This window comes from Abramis brama (genome assembly GCF_963993115.1).
Source record: "Abramis brama genome assembly, chromosome: 7".
NCBI classification, from domain to species: domain Eukaryota; kingdom Metazoa; phylum Chordata; class Actinopteri; order Cypriniformes; family Leuciscidae; genus Abramis; species Abramis brama.
The window spans coordinates 44,052,072-44,077,210 of record NC_139969.1 but is presented as its reverse complement, the minus strand read 5'-3'; the positions used below and the strand labels follow the sequence as shown (position 1 = coordinate 44,077,210).

At 37.6% G+C, this 25,139-nt stretch overlaps 1 protein-coding gene across 1 annotated transcript; it reads right to left on the bottom strand.

Moving 5' to 3' along the window:
* Positions 1-3,366: 3,366 nt before the first annotated feature.
* LOC311087555 (uncharacterized protein) lies at positions 3,367-24,341 on the bottom strand (the record flags this gene model as incomplete). Its single annotated transcript, XM_084120879.1, has 11 exons — positions 3,367-4,253; positions 9,218-9,334; positions 9,440-11,291; positions 11,378-11,427; positions 13,106-13,214; positions 13,479-13,535; positions 14,012-14,128; positions 21,333-21,389; positions 22,240-22,429; positions 23,405-23,537; positions 24,227-24,341. 11 exons carry the CDS (start codon positions 24,339-24,341, stop codon positions 4,012-4,014), a joined length of 3,039 nt encoding a protein of 1,012 aa, XP_083977005.1. The 3' UTR covers positions 3,367-4,011.
* Positions 24,342-25,139: the final 798 nt, after the last annotated feature.

Here is a 25,139-nt window from a genome sequence, read left to right as displayed (position 1 = left end):
TAGACATTGTTCACTGTTTAATGTATGTTGTCCAACCTGCAGTCACATTATAAACAACATGGCAGGTGATTTGGGCACACAGTATTAGTGCACACATTTCTAAGGCACTGATAATGGATTGATGAAATAAAAAAACAAATGCATTTTCTGTTATTTTAATTTCATTAGTATTTTATTTATTTATTTCTTCTTTCATAACTAATGAATTTATTACTTTTTACAGATTATATTCTTTACAGACTTGCACACACATACACTCAAACACACTCTCTCAGACAAACACACAACCCCCCCCCCACACACACACACACACAAACACAAACAAACACACAACGATAACTGAAATACAACATTAAACATATCCTGAACAAATCAGTCTGATTCACACAAACACACACACACACACACACATACAGGTAAGCATGACTTATAAGGACAATTTCTTCGAACCAGAAAAAAAGGTGGTTTAGGGGGTCTATGACTTCCTTTTATGCTAGAGCTTTCAAATAAAAATGGAAATGCTTTTAAAAATCATGGCTTCAAAACTCAAACTCTATTATTTATTTACACCTTATAAAACTAGATACATGGCACCCTGATTTTTTGCTGACTTACAAGGACATGTGTCCTAGAAGACAAAAACCAGGATTATGAGGACAAATGGATTACAAGGACTATGTGATGTCACAATGACATCACAGTTCATTAACATATACAAAGAAACATGACTACACACTGCACTGCAAAGACAGATGGGTTTACTGGGACTATGACGTGTCTTTGACATGAAAGTTAACAATCACTACACAAAAACAAAGCCAGAAAGGTTTGTTTGTAGCTTTAAGGTTATTTATATGATACATGTTAAAATTGTTTGGGTTTTATATATATATATATATATATATATATATATATATATATATATATATATATATATATATATATATATATATATATATTCTGGGTTCAGTCCTTTTTGTTGGGTTGTTTTTACTATAGTTACTAGGTTTTGGGTCACTCACTGCCGAGTTAGCAGTTGGGTTACTTCACTGATAGTAGTAATAGTGCACCCCCTCACAAACATATCCAGCTAATGGGTCACATAACCCAACAGTGGACTGCCAAACCAAATAAGAGAGGCCTCCTGTCCTGAGACCGTCCCTATCAAATCTTTACAGAAAGAAAACTGAAGAAACACAAGAGAATGCACCCATATCAATATCACCAAGTGTAGTGTCATAATGAATGCCTCTAATCAGCTGCCACTGCCACACTTGCTGTGGGAATCTTTGTTGATTACGCTGGGATTCATGTAGAGTGATCATACCATGTTTGACTGAAAGTGAAGCCATATAATGTCAGAATGAGGAGATGACAAGGTACAGCTGCTTTTTCTGACACTTTGCAAACACGAATATTAACACAGAGCAGGGGTGTCCCAACTCGTGTCCTGCAGAGTTCAGCTCCAGCTCGCCTCAACACTCCTGCCTGGAGGACTCTAGTATGCCTTGATTCGCTGATTTAGCTGTGTTTAATAGGGGTTGGAGCTGAACTCTGCAGGACAGTGGCCCTCCAGGACACACTTTAGACACCCCTGGCTTTTTAGACTTTTCATTTAATTATATATATAATATTGGCAGCAATAACATTGCAAACCTTTGCATTCTACCTGTTAAGTTTGTCGTAATATTAAGTTGTATGAAGCGCTATAGAAATAAAGATGACTTGAGACGAATTTTCACATCCTATGGGTCTAACCAACTTTCCAACCAAGCTGTTCCTACAAAATAGGATATAATATAGGATATATGGAGTAACTGTATTTTCCAGACTACCAGATACAGTATAATTTGTTTTCTGTAAATCAAGATTAACCATATCCATCTACTAAACCGTTTCATCAATTTCTCCAAAATTGAATAAATTACCTCCTCAGTTGATCTGCTATGTTGCCTAATTAATATTATTTAATATAAAGCACTGACAAATAGCAGAGAAAATATACCAAATTGACTAGAAACTCAATATAAAATGCAGATCTTTTTGCAACTTTAAGTACTAAAATAAGAGGTTACTCTACAATAAAAAAACAAAAACACATTGCAAGTCTCATACCTCAAAACAACCTCAAAATGGGCACATTTGAGAAGATTCCCTCAACGCACCCCTTAATTAGAGTGTGGGTGTCTGCAGGCAGGGAGTAATGGGTGTGGAGAAAGGTCTTTATGATTCGTCACTAAAGTAGCCTGTCAGGGTGTGGGGTAGGGTTAGGGTTAGGGCTTAGTTTCTGTTGTAGCAATTCACCTTTCGGCACGTCCATTACTCTGACCTTCACCTTAATTTAAAGAGGTTCATTCCTGTGCATCAAGCTGGTACAGTTGACCTCTTATGTACAGTATGTTCACTTATCAATGTTTGTATGTGAATGAAAGCCTGAATTCAATCGGTTAAGTCATGATGTCTCATCAGAAGACTGGATTAAACACCTCCATTCATATGGATTTGTTTTACCATTTCTTTATAAATGTTTTGAAGCATCAGAGTTTTGGTTGAACAGACTTTCAATGGAGGGACAGAAATCTCACAGATTTCATTAAAAATAGCTTCATTTGTTTTCTGAAGATGAATGAAAGTCTTACGGGTTTGGAACAACATGAGGGAGAGTAAATGACCATTTACATTTTTGAACTATCCCTGTAGTAGTGCTAAAGTATTAATTGGATTAGGGCTGGTGTCAGAAGCATGTAACTGCCTTCTTATCTTCTTTGCAGGTTTTCAACAACTTAGAACCGTAAGATTTCAATGAAACATCCTCGCTGGTAATAAAAAAACAATACCTCCCCTTCATTAAAGAGGCCTCTGAGGGGTGGCAACTAAGCAGTTGAGCAAGTAAAAAAAAAACACACAAAAAAAACAAGTTTTAACCATGTTACGGTTTTGTATTTCATATTTAAGTGCTTTAAAACAGACAGCAATTAAGTGCTTTTGTGAACAGCAATACACTTATCTTGCCAACAATGCAGATACAACATTTAAAGGGATAGTTCACCCAAAAATGAAAATTGTCATAATTTACTCACTCTCAAATTGTTCCAAACCTGTATGAGTTTCTTTCTTCTGCTGAACACAAAAGAAGATTGAAGAGTGAAGAATGTTGGAAACTAGACAGTTGACGGTAGCCATTGACCTCCATAATAGGAAAAAAATAATAATATGGAAGTCAATGGCTACTGTCGACTGTTTGACTACCAACATTCTTCACTCTTCCATCTTCTTTTGTGTTCAGCAGAAGAAAAAAAACTCATACAGGTTTGGAACAACTTGAGAGTGAGTAAATTATGACAGAATGTTCATTTTTGGGTGAACTATCCCTTTGAAACTAATAATAATAATAATTTGTCAACAAGATTACATCACAGCATCAATCGACAGTGCAATTTCATGAAGTGCAAGAGATCGACAACAGCGACAAATAACAAACAAGAAAAAGATTGTATGAGGCAAAGAATCATTAGAAACCAGGAAAAATGTGTATAATGGTGTGTGCTGCAGCGATGCAATGTCCAGTTCACAGTTATTGCATTGGTGGAAAATATGAATAATACACTAATTAAGTGAGATCAACAATAGCATATTTTGTAAACAGGGAACATGGACAAATAACAAACAAGAAAAAAATTGTATATGAGGTGAAGTATCATTAGAAACCAGGAAAAATGTGTATAATGGTGTGTGCTGCAGCGATGCAAAGTCCAGTTCACAGTTATTGCATTGGTGGAAAACGACAACAAACAACAACAAATTGGTGGTAAAAACAACAACAAATGAGAAATCAGCTACACTGAATACAGAAACTGGAACATCGCATTGGAAACCAGTCACATCAACAAAGAAGTGAAGTGTAAATAACCAAGAACAAGACAGCAAGGAGGCAACATTTAAAAATAATAAAATAAGCTAAAACAGTCTCACAAAATGTAAAAGCTTATGGCTGCATTTCATGAACAGCACTCATGCACTTTCATACTGACTTCTCCTTTTGGCTGTTATACCTCTGTTTCTCACAAAATCCCTAATGTTTTGTACTGACCGGTTTTGTAGCACATGCTCTTCAGCAGATTTGCATTGAAGACACTCAGATTTTGTGGCCAAATGGCCTTTGGCTATGTGGATTTTAAAATGCCGTATCACAGCAGCAACTTCTGCTTTTGACCACATTCTTTTCTTCCCACGATGTTCAACACTTTCAGTCACTAAAAACAAGAAAGATAAAAACAAGAAAACATTGCAATGTGAAATGTTTAATATTAAAAAAATCAGTTACAAGTTACAAACATTTACAATTTAGTTCACAAAATGTTACAAAATGCATCTAACTTTGATTATACATGCATTTCTATGACATTTTATGAACAAAAATAGAATCTAAGGTTTGCTAAGTTGTAAATGGCTAAAATTAGGGCTGTAACGATATGCGATTTGAAACCTCCCAGAGTTATCCTTCCCGTCCAGATCCAATGTTACCACGTCTTTAAATTACTATTGGGCAATTCCAGCGTTATGGATGGGACATTTGCAGTCAAAACATGAAACATAAATGATCAGAAAATGCATTTAAAGGTACACTATGTAACTTTTTTTTCGCCGCTAGGGGTAGCTAACTTCTTACAATAACAAAGGCGTAGGTTGATGGCGCATTACGCGGAATTATGGATCTTGTCGTCAAGCTGATGGATCTAATAATGTTTATGGATGAGTGAATACGTTGATGTTTTTAACATGACTGGAGTAAAGCAGGGCACGATTGCTAATAAGAGACAGATATCAGCGCCAGACGCGAGTCCCACGAGCCTCGCGGATATAAAGGAATGAGGACATTTCATTCTACCAAACTACACGCAAGTGCTGAATTCCTACTCACACAAGTCAGTTTATTAGACGAATGAAACTTGTGAGGAAACACAGCGCTGTTTCACTTGGTCTAACAGTTACACTATCACACTAAACAGCATTTGAGTGTTGAAAGTTATAATGTTATTCTATGTGTTAGTTTGTTGGCAGTATGAGACTAGCAGTAAGCCAGATCAAAATTAGAATAACAGTGGTCAAATTCTAACATTTCATCATGTTGAGCTATATAGCATTAATTTGTTTTATGCTATATAACATTTGCTCACTTGTTTAATAAAGTACATGCAACACTCTTGACAGACACCACTTGTGTGTTAGTCGAAGTTAGTCGCGGACGTGGAGCTTTCGGCATCTCATATTATATTGATCCTCGTTTTAGTCCTCTTCTTGTCTCAAAGTCTGCTTGCCATGGTACAAAATGTTTGCTTGCCATGGTACAAAATGTTTGAACAAAACAACAGCGTGAGCGTACCGCTACCGCTAGGCGTAACCCAGTTGTCCACGTCTGTCGCCATGGTTACTATGGCAGTACGAGCGGAAACCGAGGGTAACTCTGATATGACGCCATTTACTGGCGACTCCCTCACACCTGCTCACACGTCCCGTTTCCTTGGTTAAAATCGCAATTTTCTCATGATTTACAAATAGTTGGAAACATTTGGGATATTGTAAGTAATCAACTAAACAAAATATATAACACTGGCCTAGTGGTTTTTGGAAATTTTACTGCAAAATTCTTACATAGTGCACCTTTAATACCAATATATTGAAACGTCTGTTTATATATCCATACTCCCTTAATAAAGGAGTCCAGACATTAGAAAAATATCAGTCTACACATGCGTTTTATATTTAATATGAGAAAATTTTATATTTTATTTTTCGTGTTCGCATATATGTGGAAAAAATGTAACGGACGTGACAGTTCTCCGTTACGGACGTGACCGCTGTGAAAGTGGCACTACAAGACTGCTTTAAAACTTTCACAGAGACCTCAAACAGGAATGTAAAACACCAAATATTAAGGATTGGCATATCAAGCAAAATAATATTCGATGATTGTTCGAAAAACGTACCTCTCCCCCCACATGCTCAGATGGCGTTCGCTCAAACCCTGCTCCGACATTAAATTTCTCTGTACTGTAGGCTAATAGGCCTATGTGATGTAGCCTAGTCATTAAAGAAAATGATTTAGTTTAATTTTTTTTATTTCATCTATGTTAATTATATGAAAAGTGAAAAGCATGAGTAAGATCATAAGATGCGCAATATATTGGGAGACAAATGGAGTGGGCAGACATGATTTTGACCCCTTCATTAAGTTTGTTTTTGTAGAAAGTAGGGATGCTCCGATCGATCAGCCGGAGATCGGTATCGGCCGATAATCACATTTCACGACTCGATTGGCATTCGGTATTTACTAAACTTGGCCGATCTCACAAACCGTTCACAATTTGATGACGTCAAGACATTTAAATGATTTGTCATGTCATCGCCGGTGTGGAATTACTATGATGTTTCGAGAAACAATAAAAAAATATTTGCTATGTGTATGTTACAAAGAAATCTCACGTGGAGGAGCACTGTCCTCCAGAGCGAGAGCGCCTTTTTGAAGAGTATGCTTCGCTCGCTCAGTCCACACAGCGCCGCTCGCTCAGAATGCCCACAGTGACATGCTGGTTAGAAAATATGTGAAATCAGTTGGGCTGCCCGTGCACGACTTACGTTTTTTTCTAGTCGACTAGTAGTAGTTCATTTAAGCCATTAGTCTAATCGCATATTTATATTAATTTAATTACTTAAATATACATGGGAAAGAATACTAAACCATAATGAGCGTAATCGTAATACATTGCCTATATTCAAGCGCATGCATAAAGCTTGCCACAAAGAACCGGCAAAAGTAATGTTTATGCAGCATGATACATTTTAATTGTTTATTAATAAGCTAGTGTTTTCTGGTTGCAAAGATAAAGTTGGCGATGCTAACTTGCCATCTTCGCATGTAGTGAACGCGCCTATAGAGAGAAATGCACACTTCATACGGATTAGCCTACATAAGCAGAGAGTAGGCCATTTCTTTTTCGATTTGAATTTTTTTTTGAAGTGGACATTTCAAGCTTTCTATACGTTCTCAGGTCTGTGAGGCAAGTAGCTTATATGCTGAGTTTCGGTTATGAGACGCGCTGCAGTTCACACGCGACACCTTCGTGTCCTGATTATATTGTCTTCTATATTTGCTTCTTATTTATTAAATCCAGGCAAATGGTTGATTGAAATTAAGATACAATTTATACAAAATGAAACTTAAGTGTCTGACCCACTCCAAATGTCTCCTGATATATTGGGCATCTTATGATCCTATCTTACCCATCTCATTACTCATACGGTTTCCTTTTTATATAATCAACATAATGTTATTTTTTTAATTTAATCTAAACATAAATATGAAACGCATTACGTTTTTTAAGTTATATTTAAGCGTCACACCACTCCGGTTTTCTCACATGTGTGTAGCCTATACATGCATGCGTGCGTGCATATGGGGAGGGGAGGTGATTTTCTAATAGCTAATACTAATGAGTTGCATCAAACTACTCAAATTACAAGGCGGACGCTTTCCGTCAAATTTTGTGCCGCCTCCAGCTCTCGACAAAACTCACACGCTCAAGTTACATGCTCAGATAAAAAAAAATTCCACTGTGACGGTTCTGTTGTGGGTTCCCGGCCTGTGTCCATTCTCAAACCGTATAGTTTGCCGATAGTGCTGCGCGTATCATAATTCGCCGGTCGGGCGGGCCAAGTAATAAAAACATAACATTCCAATTAACCGAGGAACACGGACACGGAACTCTCATCACGGTAAAGCACCACAAACGTGCGTCACTTTTTTACTTTCGTTTTCAACAACGTAATTCTCTTCAGGGAAACCAATCAAGGAAACATGTCAGGGCTCGACATTAATGATTGTCAGACACGTGTTTTTTTGGGGGTTTTTTTAAGGGACAAGTGAGAGAGAATTGTACTTGCCCAACCGGACAAATGCCCTGATTAAAACGCCAATATCAAAAAATTAAATATAAAATAACAAGGGAATCACCGAAAACACGAGGATGATTCTGATTTTATTTCATTTAATGTAAGTGGCGATTGATAGCCTATAATTGATAATAATATAAATGTCTTACCGTGTTTCCCAGCGTTTTGATTGTTAACAGCCTATAATGTCTTATTATTCTAATTGAATGTATTGATCAAATTGAAGAACTTGAAATGAAAGATGGAGCATACATTAAATAAAATTAGGGAAAAAATGCCCTTTATAAAGGTACACAAAATATATTCTCATAAGAGTGTTTTCCAACAGTGATGTAATGAAACATTGACCATTTAAGTTTAAAGGGAGTAAAGCTTCTGTTTAGGTTATTAAGGAAATGTAATTTAATTTCTTTCTTTGTCAAAATAAGAACTTTTATTTAAAATAAATTTTCATTTTAAAGCAGCCTACTTCAGTGTGATATGTTAAGATATCATCATGCTTAACACTGAGAATATGAATAATTGTAATGTGATGATCAGATGCAGATATCTAAATCAGAGAATTTCATATTTTGGGCAGTTGGCTGGTGGATTATTTATTTGTAACAGTGGATTCGGGTGACTCAAAGTGCACCAGATTAATGAATTTATGTTTAAAATGTAGATTGATCAGGACATGATCAGGATTTTACCACCTCCACCTTGTTTTGAGCCAGGAAAAACCCTGCGAACCAAATCATGGGTTTGGTGTATCGTTACAGCCCTAGCTAAAATGCCTCCACATCGTGCATTAAATTCGTTAAATGCACAGCTAGCCGTGGATTATCCCTTGCTTATTTGAATTTATTGAAATATGCTGTTGCCTGTAGTTTGATTATTTTTTTCTTATTTTCTTTGTTTTTACTTGACAGTAGTCCTTTTTTCCCCTGAACATACCGAACCAAGCCGAAACCGTGCCCCTAAAACTGACAAAGCCAAACCATGAATAATTTTAACTGTTACACCCCAATTTTACGGTGGCCCAGTAAGAACACATAAAAAATTAAACAAGTCACAACACAACATTTGCAAGTTACTTTACTTCCTAAATGAATACGGACCCGAGTCAAAGTTGCTTTCACATTCTATAGTACTACACAACTAATCATACTAATCATACTGCCAGCTCCTACAGGCAGTCTTGGGTACAGTACCTTGGTATACTTCTCAGTCCGAACACCACTACCTTATTTTAATGGTCTAAAGAAAAATAATACATTATAATTACCTCCATTCTGGCAGGCTTCTTGTATTGATGATGACATTTCATTTTGTCTGCCAAATGAACTGCTGCCATCAGGTTCATCATCTGCATCATCTTCAGTATCGGTCAACTGGATCTGATCTGAAATCATAACGTTAATTAAGTGCAATACTCTTGTATGGAAATGTTGAGATTGGTATTGGAATAACACATATGGCACATTTTGCAATAGATATGTAAAAATACCTTCAATTTGAATCTCATCGAGTGACTTTCCCTGGATGTTTCCAAGACAACCTTTGTCCATTGCTAAAAGTAGCTTCGAGATTTTCGCAAGCTGAATTGTCGCCTCAGGCAGTCTGTAGTGATCACGGTGGACACGTATATCGTGCCCGAGAAAGTCAGCCACCTGATCCAACTCGTTGTCTTTGAGGTTTAAAATTTGTGAAAGGGTTGCAACATGTTTCCTAAGCTGGGTTGAGCGTAGATATTCAGGTTTTTTGGCTCCACACTTTTCTGCATGAAGTCTCAAGCCGTCTTGACCTCTGTAGTAACTTGAACATTTTGGTCTAGCAAAGAGAAATATATTGGCATCCTGCACACCACATTCCGTTCTTCTGCTGACTAATAGATTCAGCGATTTCACCATTTGTGGTGTTAGGAGGACGGCCACTTTTCGTCCACGTTTGCCCCTGATTTCTACCCGAGTGAAGTGCTCACAGAGTTTCTTTTCAAACTTGGTTAATCCCAAGGACACATCAACATGGAGTGGGCTTTTGTCTCTAGCAATGAAGTTCTTCAAGTGCATTTTGGACACCTCGCCTGCACGCCTTCGATTAAAAACTATAGTCTGAACAAGAGTGGCTTTTGCAAGGTCAGCGTAACTTTGGGGAGATGCTTCTTTCTCCAGTTTTTCAAAGGCAGCCTTTGCAGACTGTTCCAGGTGAGTGTGAAGAAGTTGTACATCCTGGGTAAAAGGCAAGGTCGATGGTTTGTTGAATTTCTTCTCACTAAGTGTGTTGAGGGCAGAGTGTGATACAAGCTCACACCATTTTGTGGAGTACAGTGACTTGAAAGCTTCAGTTGATTTGATCAAGCCCTCATTTTGTGTCATCAAAGCCCTACAGTGAATTATGTCAGCTATTTTCTGTAGAGAATGCCCTATTTTTAGAGCAAGACTTGGTGCTGTGTAAGAGTTGTTTTCTTCATCAAAACCAGACACTTTTTTCACAGCTGTGACAACTTTGTGAAAATTTCCAGGCTTAACAGCATCTTCAATGGTGTATAACGAATCACCACGCAAAACCAACAACACACGTGCAAGTTCCCTTAACTTCTGACGAATATACTCATATTTTGTAGTATCAGCTCCATGCTTGTTGTACAGAGCTTGTGCCAGCTGCAAAATGCCAAAGTCATTACGAACAACTGTTGTTATATCATCCTGTCTCATTGGGTCAAGAAGCTTCCAAACCCCTTGAGAAATGCTTTCAGAGAACACAGACTGAGCAGTTGTGGCCAAGCCCAAGACTTTGGGCTTTGCAGACCCACCGGAAACCTGTTCTGGCATGAAGTGGCATCTGCGAGAGTGCCGCCACAATTCTTTGCGGGAAAACATTCCTTTGCAATAGACACAGTGAATAAATTTAGACTGCTTAGAAGTTCTTTTTAATTTGATTTGCCCTGTTCCATTTTTGAGAACAACTACATTGTGCTGAAAGTTACCACGATTACGTAATTTCTCCAGAAGTCGTCGTCTTTTTACTAAACGTTTTGGAAAACTGAGAGCCTCCATCACTTCTGTTTCTGTCTTGTGTGTCTCTAGATGTCTGGCAAGTTTAGACTGAGGTTTTTGACAAACGTAACAGTAGTTTATACCATTAACACCTGCTTTGTCATCTGTTGTTTCATCTGTGGTTTTTGTTCTAGTATCAAATGCTTCAATATTCCCTGAGAGGGGACCCTGGGACAGACTAGAGACATCCACAGAACTTGCATCCGAATCAGATTCAGAGTCGCTGTCTGGTACATAATCCTTATCTTCATGCATGTCCTCATCTGATTCACTATCATCTTCTGAGCTGAAATCATGTTTATCCTAAAAATATAATACATGTTTAACTAACACAGTATTTTTTTTAAATAACAAATGTAATGGTACTTACAAAAGTAAATCTGACATACCTCAGGCAATGCTTGCTTGAGACAACCCTTGTGCCACACACCGGAACAAACTGAAAGACAACAGGCAGTTAATATAAATCAATATATCTACACTAAAACACATTTTGCTATTTTACAGTATTAGAATCATAAAAATGCATTTTTTAAGTTAATCATTAATCACTAAATAATCTTCATTAAACAATTTCATTCATTTTAAAAAGTGAGATAAAGTTAATTTGAAGGGAATGCACGCAAGTTCCTAGTTAATGATTAATATTGAGCATGATTGGTATTCAAAATTCTAAGCAAAAGCTGCTGAGTTTACAGTTCATATATCTTCAGTCCTCGTTTCGGTATAATTTTTTAATGACGAAAATAGACTATTGATACCTGCTGATTTTGGCTGTGACGATATTTCTCGTCGAGGTGAAAAGCTGTCTCGTGATATCACCATGACGGATCGTGAGGGTGAAATTAGCATAGAATATGCCACCGCTAGGTTTACATTACATCACGGTGCCCACCTCAGCACCGCCTCCACTGTTGTTATGCTTTTTTTATAGAAATAAAAAACATTGTATTCAGTTGGATAACGATTGCTTCATAAACTATTGTAAACGTATGGCTAATGTGCTCAGCCAGCACATGCTGCAGTCACACACAGTGCAGCAGGAATCAAAGTTCACGGATCACCTGACGAGAGTAAGGCAAAATGAATGACAAGACAATGGCGGATGATTCGTTGCACAACAGAGCCTAAGCGTCTGATAAATGTCTTATCTTGTTTCAAGTGTCAAGCACAGGGTATATATTTATGTAAATGTGAAATATATATATATATATATATATATATATACAGTATATATATATGCACATGCATGTACTAGGGCTGCATGATTTGGGGAAAATGTCATTGCGATTATTGAGGTCAATATTGCGCTTGCGATATAATAAACAAATGGTTTCATGAGTCAACTTGCTTGGTTCAAGGAAAATGCACACAGATTAGTGATAATGCTGAAATGTGTATTTCTTAGCAACAACTAAATTAACAGTTTTTCAAATAATATTTATTTAATAGTTAAAATAATATTTTTTTTACTAAATTAAATAATGACATCTTTGCATTACTACAAACTTGTTATTGTCTCAATAGTACAACAGTATAAAATAAATAGAAAAATAAGAACATTTGTATGCTCATAAAAATAAAATATCTTGAACATTCTGTCCAGACGAACAGGGACATTTGAGCAGGATGTAATGTGCTTTGTAAAAACTCAGTCTGTGGATAATTTTCTGAAATCCCCCTTTGCTAACGGTGTATATGGGCTTAATGTCTCCTGCCGAGCAGTGTGTTATGGAGTCTGTGATTTCTTTATATCTCTGTGAAGACTTTTCTTATATGACTTTTCTTACGTTTTTATAGGTTTTAGTTTATATATTTTATAATGTAATAATTTCACAGCTAATCTCCAAATTAATGTAGAGACAAAGTTGTATATTTTACAGTATATTTTAAATACTTCATGTTCATTGGCATCTTTTTATGTATAAAGGTCAGTATCACTGCTACTAATACAGCTATTGATGTCTGGATAAAAATGTATAGATGCAAAGGGTTAACTCCATATTAAACCCTACGCATCAGGAATGGGATGTAATTTAAGTTCATGTACATGTATCGGCAGACGCCCCAAAACGTTTGGCAATATAGTGTATGCAAGTATGCATGTATGTACTCACCTTTACATTTGAAACCAATCCACTTGAGAGCAGACATCCCCGATCCCAGGCATACTGTGCATTTGTCCAGGCATGACACAGTTGCATGGACCAAGTCATGTTTGTGACACTATTTAGGAAGGAAGAGGAGTGGGATAGAATGTAATTTAGCTTCTACTAACAACATATTTTTTATAACAAAAGTATATACAATTAAGAAATATTATATCAAAGTTTCTATATACTTATTTTCTATTTTGAAGATTTAAAATGAACACACTTGAATTTTCACAAACCAAAAGTATAGTGCTTGCCAAACTGTGGACCACAGAGGTATTGACAGCAGTTGTAGCTGCTACTGTGTTGTCAGTTCTCTAACAAAACTACACAATACCTGTTCTGCTCTTGCTTCTGCCAAACAGGGTGTTTTGTCTGCAACGTCTGTATTCATCTGTAAAGGAGAGAATGAAAATAAATACCGTTGTAGACATTTGCTGGAGCTAAAGAAGCTGCTACTGTGTCAGTTTAAGTTCAGTTTAAGTTCAGTTTCGTCAGTTTAAGTTCATGCCTATTGTTTCCTACATAACTAACACACTACAATGTCCTAGTAAACCATTAAGTCCTCACAATGCAGTGTGTTTTCAGGTTCACACAATCTCTTGCCTATTGTTTCCTACATAACTAACACACTACAATGTCCTAGTAAACCATTAAGTCCTCACAATGCAGTGTGTTTTCAGGTTCACACAATCTCTTGCCTATTGTTTCCTACATAACTAACACACTACAATGTCCTAGTAAACCATTAAGTCCTCACAATGCAGTGTGTTTTCAGGTTCACACAGTGCTTGGCTCTACATCAAGTCTATATATCAACTTTCTACTTTGCAGATGTATAATAAGCACACTTAACTATAATGAACATACTTTAATATAAAAAATCCACCTGGAATAAATGTTAATGTCTCTTACAAAACTACACAATACCTGTTCTGCACTTGCTTCTGCCAAACAGGGTGTTTTGTCTGCAACGTCTGTATTCATCTGTAAAGGAGAGAATGAAAATAAATACCGTTGTAGACATTTGCTAGAGCTAAAGAAGCTGCTACTGTGTCAGTTTAAGTTCATGCCTATTGTTTCCTACATAACTAACACACTACAATGTCCTAGTAAACCGTTCCGTCCCCACAATGCAGTGTGTTTTCAGGTTCACACAGTGCTTGGCTCTACATCAAGTCTCTATATCAACTTTTTACTTTGCAGTTGTATAAGCAGCACACTTAACTATAATGAATAGGGGTGTCGAAAATAAGTTTCTACGATGCAGACGAGGACGATCCGGTATCGGTTCAAGTCAAGTCAAGTCAAGTATATGTGACCAGTCACGGAAAGTAGGGACTAGGGGTGACCCCGAATAGTCGAAGATTCGATGCTTCGATAGGAGGAGCCTGATTCGACTACCGATCTCATGGTCGAATCTTCGCAGAGGTGTTATGAAACGAGGATCATGCCCCTTTGGCTATATGAGGGCGCTCAATTTCACATAGAACTAGCTTTTATGTCAATACGTTAATATTCAGCCTATTATGATAATGCTGTATATAAAAATGTGCAAAGAAAGAAGCTTTTAATAAATATTTTTTAACGTGCGTGAATAAATCCAAACACCCCGTGACAGATTTAAGTTTCACTTTCGATCCGTGACCGACAGAGAGCGTCTTCGCGGCAAGGATTTAAATCTTTAACAATGTCTGGGATAAGAAAATCTAAAGTGTGGATGTACACCATCAGAAAGGATATTCTCCAAGGCTGGATTTAGCATCAGGAAAACCATGATCGCACTTCTGCTGGCCAACGTTAACACGTTTCACGCATAGACTGGGTTTCACGTTAGAATGTATTTTATCCGCGCGCACAATTTGAAAAGACTCCAACGGACACAGACAGAGTGAAAGACTGGATTTGTTCTCGCGTTTAGGTAACGTTATATTAGGGTACAAGTGATTTCAAAACTTTTCAGCCGGTTCTAATTTGATTTTTGGATGCTGTGAACATTTTTAGATAAAAAGACTGCCTCTCCAGTTTAGCATTTATTGTTGTTTCTGCAGTTAAAAAGACAAAGTTGAAAATTCTGGCTACTATCGTTATTTTAATAATTTCTTTATTTTTATTTTATTTATTAATCTGTCAGGGTTATCTAATCTAACTATTTGTGACTTGTGTTTTGAATATATGTTCCCCTGCACTTTAGACATTTTGCACACATTTGCTCCTCATCTTGTGACTTGATTCTAATTTATTTCGTTTTGTATTTTTTATTTATTATAAAGGTATAGGCCTATTCTGTTCTAATTTAATTTTAGTAAATTAATTGTTTATTTTTTCGGTGCATCGATGTTGTGCTGTAGGCTGGCCTGCTCGCACAGGTAATTTAGCCGATTTAATTTGATTTGCATGTGAAATGCAAATCCTGTCTGCCGTGTGGCCTTTCTGGAGTTATGTTATTTCTTAGTTTTATTGATCCAAAATGTTTTTAAACATTTTCTTCTATATCTTTGTGTGATTTTCTGTACATCGCGGCTTTGAAACGTTAAAGCCCCGCCCCCATACACATGATTCGACTATTAGTCGACTATAGGCAAGACATGACGATTCTGATTCGACTATGAAAATCCATAGTCGGGGACAGCCCTAGTAGGGACACAAGTCGGTTCTGGGGCATTTTGAGTTATTCGCATATTCTGAAAGTGTAGTATTCAAGCTTTCCAACGATGTGTAACACATGGAAATCTGATAATATTTGGAGAAGTTGTGGCCATTTGAAGGTAGGCACTCAAAAAAACTGAAATGTAGAAATCTGCTTCTAAAGATTGGCAAGTTCTCACCCTTCTGGGAATGACAATAGGGCTCATTTACATCTCATTTAGATAAGTCATACCCCCTGTAAAGCTCCCCCGTCTCCCCCTCCCCCCTGAATGTACCAATTCTACAAATTCTCTAAATAAAACATCTCCAGTTAACTGGCAGAGCATTCATTTCGTTCGTTTTTTAAATAAGATACTAGCGCTGAAATGTGTTTTTTTTTTTAATCAAGTGATCAAAGTGCTCGTTGCCGCTGCAATCAGTGGCGCAGATACAGTGTTTACTCGTGTGGCTCGCGCACACACTGCATTGTCTTCACTCGACGCGCGCTTCAATCCATTGCGGATATCTATTCGTTCTGTTGAAATAACAAAATAATTCAAACGTTTGCGTGTCCCTGCTTGATATACAACCACTGATGAACATAATCGTTTTGATGAGAGAAAAAAAACTATACGAGAAAAAAAAAAAAACCTATACAAGGGCGGATTCGAACTCTCAACCTCTGACACGGCTGGCGAAAGCTCTACCACTGTACCATTCATATACACATTAATTATACAGGCGGATCTATGTATTGGCACTGACAACATGTATTAGGCTACATTTCATTAAACGACAAATTAAACCCCATGTAACCTACTATTTAAATCGATTGCTGGACATCGTAATGTTATTGGCGTCCATCTTCATTGAATTTTGAAATCAGATAGAGCCGGCCAGAGCGCTGCATAATAAGTAGCCACGCCGGCTTATTCAGTATGGAAATACGCACCGACAATGACACGCCCCTACTGCGTGCTAGAATCTCCGAAAAACAAGCCGATTTCAACATAAAAATGTACGCTTTTAAATATACCAATACTGCTATCTCAAACATGGAGAGGCTTCTTCGTGATCTCAACTAACAGATTCTGCAAAAAAACGAAAATCACCAATTTTGAATAAAAACACTTCTTTCTCATTTTGCGCGAAAGTTGTGCTGCCGACTTGTGTCCCTGGTTTCCGTGACGGGTCACATATTTGTATAGCGCTTTTCACAATACAGATTGTATCAAAGCAGCTTCACAGTATTAAATTAAAATAATACAACAAGGTTTGTTTCTAGTGGAATTTATTGATTGATAAAATCAAATTAAATATCCCCAGAATATCCCCAACTCAGCAAGCCAAAAGCAACAGTGGCAAGGAACCTAAAAACTCCATCAAGTGACCTAATGGTGTCCTAAAACTCCATCAGGTGACCCAATGGAGAAAAAAAAACCTTGGGAGAACCCAGGCTCAGTCGGGGGCCAGTTCTCCTCTGGCATTTATGAACTAGAGGCCGGATTGTAATTTGAACTGTAAGATTAAAAATATTATATGAATGCCTGGCTGAAGAGATGCGACTTTAATCTAGTTTTAAACTGGGTCTGAGCAACGAGTCTGAGCAACGAACACTATCAGGAAGACTATTCCAGAGTTTTGGAGCTAAATGTGAAAATGCTCTCCCTCCTTTGGTGGATCTGGATATCCTAGGTATGACCAAAAGCCTTGAATTTAGTGATCTTAAAGTGCGCGATGGATTATAGTGCGATAGAAGATCCGTTAAATAGACTGGAGCTAAGCCGTTTAGGGCTTTATAAGTCAGTAGCAAAAAGGTTCAGTAATAGACCAACTGAATTTGCTTTAGATTTATATCAGAATTATCATTAAGGAGACAGAAACCAGGATTGGGAACATAAAAAAATGTCAAGTATATCCGCTAAAACTGAATTTACATGCAACCAGAACTTAGAGATAACTGGACACTCCCAAAACATGTGTAAAAACGTTCCAGGTGAAGCATTGTTACATATATGACAGTTGTTAGTAGGTTGTAATTTCATCTGGAATCTCTTATAAGGTGTGATGTAGGCTCTATGTATGGTTTTGAAGTGAATTAGTTGGTGAGCTAGGTTCTTAGAAGTCATACTTAAATTGCACCATATTCTCTCCCAATCTAATTTTATGTTTAAACTTCCCAACTCCCTGTTCCATATGGATTAAATTGGTAAAGCCTTGACACTGTGCTGAATCAGTGCACTATATATTAAAGAGACAGAAGATCTGCCCAGTAATGGTGCAATCCATTGTAACATGGGATGTGAGGGGAGAGGAGAGTTCCAGGGAACTCCATATGTGATTTAAGGCAGATCTTAGCTGAAGGTAAACAAAATAAGAGGACACAGGAAGTGAAAAGCGTGTTCTTAAATCTTGAATGGAGCAAAGACCTTGAGTATCATATATATCACCTAACTGCACCTAACTTTACTTTACTGCAGAGTAAAAGGAGAAGAGATTATGTCACCTGTTAGAACACTTGCTAAAGGTGAGCGCCTTGATCGTTGCTATAAAATTATGTCTGAAACCAGAACGTTGCAAAACTGCCCACATATATTTCCACTCTAACCTATCGAAGGCTTTCTCTGCGTCGAGTGAAAATACGGCACAAGGATTTGGGTGTGTCTCTGCAACCTCTATAATGTGTAACAGCCTTCTCATGTTATCAGATGCATAGCGTCCCTTGATAAATCCTGTTTGATCCTCATTGACTAGAGATTTAATAACTTTTTTCCAGGCGCAGAGCGAGTACTTTGGCATATATCTTGAGATCGCTTGTAAGTAAAGATATTGGTCTAAAACTAGAGCACTCAAAAGGATCTTTTCCCTTTTTCAAGAGTAAGGTGATGAGTGCTGTTTTTTGGTCTCTATGGAAGGTCCCACTTCTGACTGCAAAATTAAATGAATTCAGCATGAGTGTGCCCACCATGTCCCATAGTTCTAGATAAAGCTCTGGAGGGAGGCCATCCAAGCCAGGCGATTTGCCTTTATTGAGACATTTTGCAGCTCTGTGTAGTTCATCCAGCTCTAATGCAGCTTCCAGATCATCTTGGTCAGTTTGCTTGAGGCAGGGATGGTCTAGTTTGTCAAGAAAATGTTTACTGGTAGCATCATCATAAGAAATCTCTGATTTGTATAAGTTTTCATAAAATGTTAAGAATGCATTATTAATGGCCTGCGGATTAGTAGTAATTTTGCCCTGTATTTATTGCTGGAATGTGAGCTTTTGTTTCACATTCCTTAAGCATAAGAGCCAGTAGATGACTAGGCCTCTCTGCTTCAAAATAGTACTTTTGTCTGGTTCCATGCCAGATAAATTCCGCCTTTGATACGGCCAATGTATTGTATTCATCTTTTAAGGATGCCAGCAGTTTGGACTGATCATCTGAGAAGCTATGTTTTTGTAGGTTCTCTAATGATTCTATTTTGTTTTCAAGATTTGTGATCTGGGAAGCTTTTGTTTTAGCTCAAGTTGAGGAGAATGAAATACAGAAACCACGAATAAAACACTTTGTGGCCTCCCATAAAACTTGTGGATTAGAGCAACCCTTTGCGTTAATATCTAAAAAATCTTTTAGTTGTACTTTGAGTGAACTAAGAAATCCAGAGTTAGTTAGTAAAGATGTGTTTAAACGCCACCTGGGGGCCTATGTCTTAATGTTGGGCAGATCGATGTTGCATAAAAGTGCAGAGTGATCAGATAGTAGAATTGGTAAGATAGTAATGGACGTATGTCCTGCAATAAGGGTTGGGCTAAGAAAAATATAATCTATCCGGGAAAATGTTTTATGTCTATTGGAGAAAAATGTGTAATCTCTAGCAGTAGTATTCTGTATACACCAAAAATCCACAAGATTTAAATCTTTGAGAAGTGACTTCAATAAGTTAGAAGAAGGATTGCCTATTGCAGTGGTTCTCAAAGTGTGGTACGCAGGCTCCGTCTAGTGGTACGCAGAGGAATCACTGAATTTCGCACGTAAGATCAAACCGGTGTGATCTTTTACTGTCTATTGTGTGATCAGTCTTGGCTGGTCCATGGAGCGTACGATACGATTACACCGGTGTAGAATGGCCAGTGCATCACGTGATCAACTGCTAAATTCAAATCGTGCTTTCGCAGTTGGCTGGCGCTGAGCCAGAGACGGACGCGCACCACTCAGGCGCTGTCAAATATCACAATTATTCAGTGTGCTAAAGAAGCTGCTACTGTGTCGTCAGTTTAACACAATCTCTTGCCTATTGTTTCCTACATAACTAACACACTACAATGTCCTAGTAAACGCTCTGTCCCCACAATGCAGTGTGTTTTCAGGTTCACACAATCTCTTGCCTATTGTTTCCTACATAACTAACACACTACAATTAGGGTTGTGCCGATGGACGATATCATCGTCCATCGTGATGGCTGACCGACATCACGATGGTGAGCCACCATCGTGATGCCACGCCCCCACCCTGTGATAGACCAGCCCAGTCTCACGGCAGTTCGTGTTCGCGTGTACACCAGTGGTTGGGAACCTGGCTCGCGAGCCACACCTGGCTCTTAGGCAAAAATCATGTGGCTCGCAAGGTCTCTCACCCTTTACCAACGAACGATAAAAAAATTAAGACGTGCGTGTTCAGTGCTGTTCGCGAGTGTCACGAGTCACCACAGCAATCAACTAACCGCTTACGTTTCTGTGGTAACCTAACAGTTACAGCTCCTGCACTGGGATTCAAGCAGCCGCTGCTTGTTTAAGGTGATGGCGAAAATCATTTTAGAACAGCAGCGAAAATGTAAAAGTAGGCTATATAAACTTTAATATATCCTTTTATTGAAACGGGTGCTTTACTGTTCAAAGAGACATTTCGAAACATTTCACCCGCTGGCCGCTGGTACTTTCACTTTTGCCGCAGAGACCCTTTATGTCCTATAAATGTGTCGTATTGTTGATAATCCGCGCAGATTTCAGCTGACGATTCTGTTTAAAGTTATTAATAATAAAACATGAATGAATGAGAAAGAGCAGGATGTGCTTTATATTGAAAAGAAATATTAAAAGCGCGATAAGTCGCGAAAGAGACCTGAATTGTACTGACAGGATGCTGTGCGCGCGCTCCGAGCGCAACACGGACAAGCATATTCTTTGTCTTCGGTTGCGAGCCTAAACGGCCAAATAAACATATAAATATTTCAAAATGCCAAGCCGAGTATTCCCGTGGCGTAAACACAGTAGAAGTAGCTACTCTCTCTCTCTCTTCGGACGATATCATCGTCCATCGCGATGTTTTACTGTAAACATCGTCAACTGCCAATTTAGGGGACATCGCCCAACCCTAACTACAATGTCCTAGTAAACGCTCTGTCCCCACAATGCAGTGTGTTTTCAGGTTCACACAGTGCTTGGCTCTACATCAAGTCTCTATATATCAACTTTCTACTTTGCAGATGTATAATAAGCACACTTAACTATAATGAACATACTTTAATATAAAAAATCCACCTGGAATAAATGTTAATGTCTCTTACAAAACTACACAATACCTGTTCTGCACTTGCTTCTGCCAAACAGGGTGTTTTGTCTGCAACGTCTGTATTCATCTGTAAAGGAGAGAATGAAAATAAATACCGTTGTAGACATTTGCTGGAGCTAAAGAAGCTGCAGGATAAAAACAATACCAAACGTAGATGTTTAAGTCTGGTTGTGGCAACAAACTGAAACTACGTCTTGAACACCTTTGCCTTCAATACAAAACTTGACTGTTTCTATGCTATTTTTTATATGGTCATAATGTAAAATGAACACCTGGATATTAAAATAAGCACATAAGCACAAACACTACAGTTGAATGGTTTTGTAACTTAAATTTTTTACTGTTTACATTTATTGTTGAAGTTATTCATTTAAAATATGAATTGAATAAACCTTATTTTTATTTAACTGGGTTGAAGCAACCTTATTTTGAAAATATGAACAATACTTGTTTTAGGGATATAACAAATAAGGAAAACTGAGCAAGAACACTACAACGACCGCTAAAAATCAATATCAACAAATTTTCAGACCACTGAAGCAAAGTTTGATGTAAAGGAAATCTTTCATGTTATTCAGACATCCAAGCTGTGATAGTAATGGTACTCTGCAAAATAATGAATATAAAGACAAATGTGTACACAACAACATTCTTACATTGTCTAGATCAGTGGTTCCCAAACCTGTCCTGGAGGACCACCAACACTGCACGTTTTCTTTTTCTCCCTAGTCAAACACACCTGATTCAACTCATCAGCTCATTATCACATGGGTTAATGAGCTGATGAGTTGAATCAGGTGTGTTTGACTAGGGAGAAAAAGAAAACGTGCAGTGTTGGTGGTCCTCCAGGACAGGTTTGGGAACCACTGGTCTAGATTCTTTGAAAATACTGCATATTGGGAGAGAACATTCTTTACCTGGGATCTCCACGGCCATTCTGATGGTCCGTAGTTGTAGGTGACTTCTTCCCCAGGAAAAATATCCAAAATAGCAAAAAGGCACAAGTGTGGGCTGTTATTGACAGTCACAACCTTCATTTTGCAGTTAGGTTTGTTACTGTCATTTACTAGCCTTCCCAGACTTCCATCCTCCTCAGATGCATCCATGCTGCATAAAAAAGGTCCATATAATTATAAATAAAATGACAAATAGTTGAACATGACAATGATGTTTGAAGATGAACATGTACAAACTTCATCTTCTGGAGAAAGAAACAAAAACAAAAAAATTAGAGATGCACCAATTACAATTTTCAAGGCCGATTCCAATTTCTCATTGAGCCTGACCTGCCGATTTTAGCCAATTCCTGTTTTGTTTTGTTTTTATAAACCACCATATACTTTTACCCAAACTGAATAATAAAAACAAGTTTGAATGGGTAAAAAATGTTTTTTTTAAATCTTCATTTTCTTACTGACATAGCCTACTCCAGTTCTTGGTAAAACACACTAGACATACAAATTCTTTTCATTTTTGGGCACTTTTTGTGTGAAATCATATTTATTTTGTCCATCAAAAGTGTGCTTTCACTTTAATTGAGCGTGAGAAGCGCAGCACAAATAGACTCGGCGCTGAAACCCCACTTCACTGCTGCTCACGCGCTGCTCCTGCTCACGGTGTGAATGCGCTCATTGATTAACATGCACGCCGAAAATGTCAGACTGATCACATAAAAATCGGCCAAATCCGGTCACCAGCCGATCAATCGGTGCATCTCTAAAAAAAAAATTACTCTAAACATGTAAACATTGGCCCTGTCCCAAATGGCACCCTAAACCCTTGCGGTCTTCCTCAGAGTCCACACTTTCATGATGTAATTCCGCTTTGACTGTGGGGTTGAAGTCTGCAGTGGAGCTCACAGGCTCAACAGAAGTGCAAATCGAGGACGTATAGCAGCCGCAAAGGGAGCACTCGCGAGCAAATGAAGAATGGGACACCCTACGGTCTTGTGGACTTAACAGACACGATTGTAAGCCCTCAAGATACATGTGAGCATGAAGTGTGCCATTTGGGACAGGGCCTATATTGCAAGTTTTTGTCATTATGTTATCAAAGTATCAATCAAGGATAAAAATTAATTACCAACACATTTTTCCTTTCCATGGAAAGTCAAAAAGAAACACTCCAGAGGATTCTTGTTCCTGTGTGAATAGGCCTTTATACTCAACCACAAAATCCCATTTTAAAATGAATTGCTTGGTGAACACTCCTCGTCCTGAAAGATGAAAAAACATATTTAATATAAGAGCCTCATTGTCTTACCATTTTAACATTGCACTGTAACATGTTCAACAACTACCAACAAAAAGAACACATTGTATATTGGATGTAGTGTGTACCTGAGCTGTTTGTTTATATATATATATATATATATATATATATATATATATAAGATGAACAACCCAGTGATTAATATACTGACACGTAACTGTTCACATTCAATTAAGATGAACTAAGATTAAACTATGGTGTTTATGGAAACCCTGCATGTATTTGACAGTTTAAGCGCATGTTAGATCAGCGTGTGAATAAAGAGTTTAACTGGCAAGGCTTTAAAACACACGCAAACAATAAGCTTTCATGATGGCGGAGATTTGCAATGTCACGTGAGCGTAACTCTACCGCTGTGCTGCAAAACATGTGATGTGAATGAGCATCATGTTGGACAGTATTTTGGGATGGAGAACTGATTTGCACCTTATCATATCTATATCTTATCTCTACAAAGGCAGAATGTGGATATATTATAATAGTTCACAATCTAAAATCGTGATATCACACAGCCCTCCTTGACGCACTGAACGCTCTCATCACTCCAGTGTCACTGTACATGTCTTCAAATGTACTGTTGTACTGTACTCTGACATTACAAACCAGGACAGATACTTATAGTATTTGGTGTACCTTTAAATCTGTTGATGTATTGCTGCTCAAGAGTTGGCTTGTCAGTTCTTGACTTAATGTGGTCTTCTGCATCTTGCATAGGCTTTAGCCTGTGTCGCCTCGAGCCACTCTCCATTTCTTGTATCTGCAGAGTTGAAGGTATAGCATTTTAAAAACAGAATGAAAAAACACTGCATAAAAATATTTACAAATACATAAATCTAATAAGTTGCACATCCATACAGTCCCTGTCCATCTTATTTTACAATACAAAAGTTATTTCCTATTTAATTTTAATTTGCAAGACTTCTGATTCATTAATACCATTACGAGTAAAACATAATACTATTTTATGTATTGCTGTATTTTATAGTAAGGCTGACCTTAAGTAATAAATAATAACTAATATTTTTTACACGTTTAAATGTATAGCCTACTGCCCAAAGATTGTTTTAGAGAATATATGCATTACAATAATTATACTACGTCAATTTCTTCAAAAGTTGTCAAATTAACATTTGCAGAAACTTTGAACCCTTTCCCTGCTGAGATATATTCCTGTCGAAACTTCTCGTCGCACTTTTAAATGCATTTGAATCGTGAAAAGGGCCTGTAAACCCAGTAACGTTATTCACCACAAAGACGTCGAATGTACCTCATTGGATTAACTATTGTTTGTTTGTTTTGCTTTTTTTACAAAAAGGTAATGCATTTTATGATAAAGTGTCGATCTTTGACTTTTTATTTGACGCCATAGATTTCATTGCACTTTTCAAAGAACGAGTTCAGACCATAGACTGTAAAAAATAGTTCAGACACTTTAATTTAATCCTGTCACAACGCACATTTAAGGCAAACTGAGGCTTTATAAAAAGCAGATTTCCTCAATGATGTGAACATTCTTCTGAAACTCGAAGTTGTTCATACTTATTCT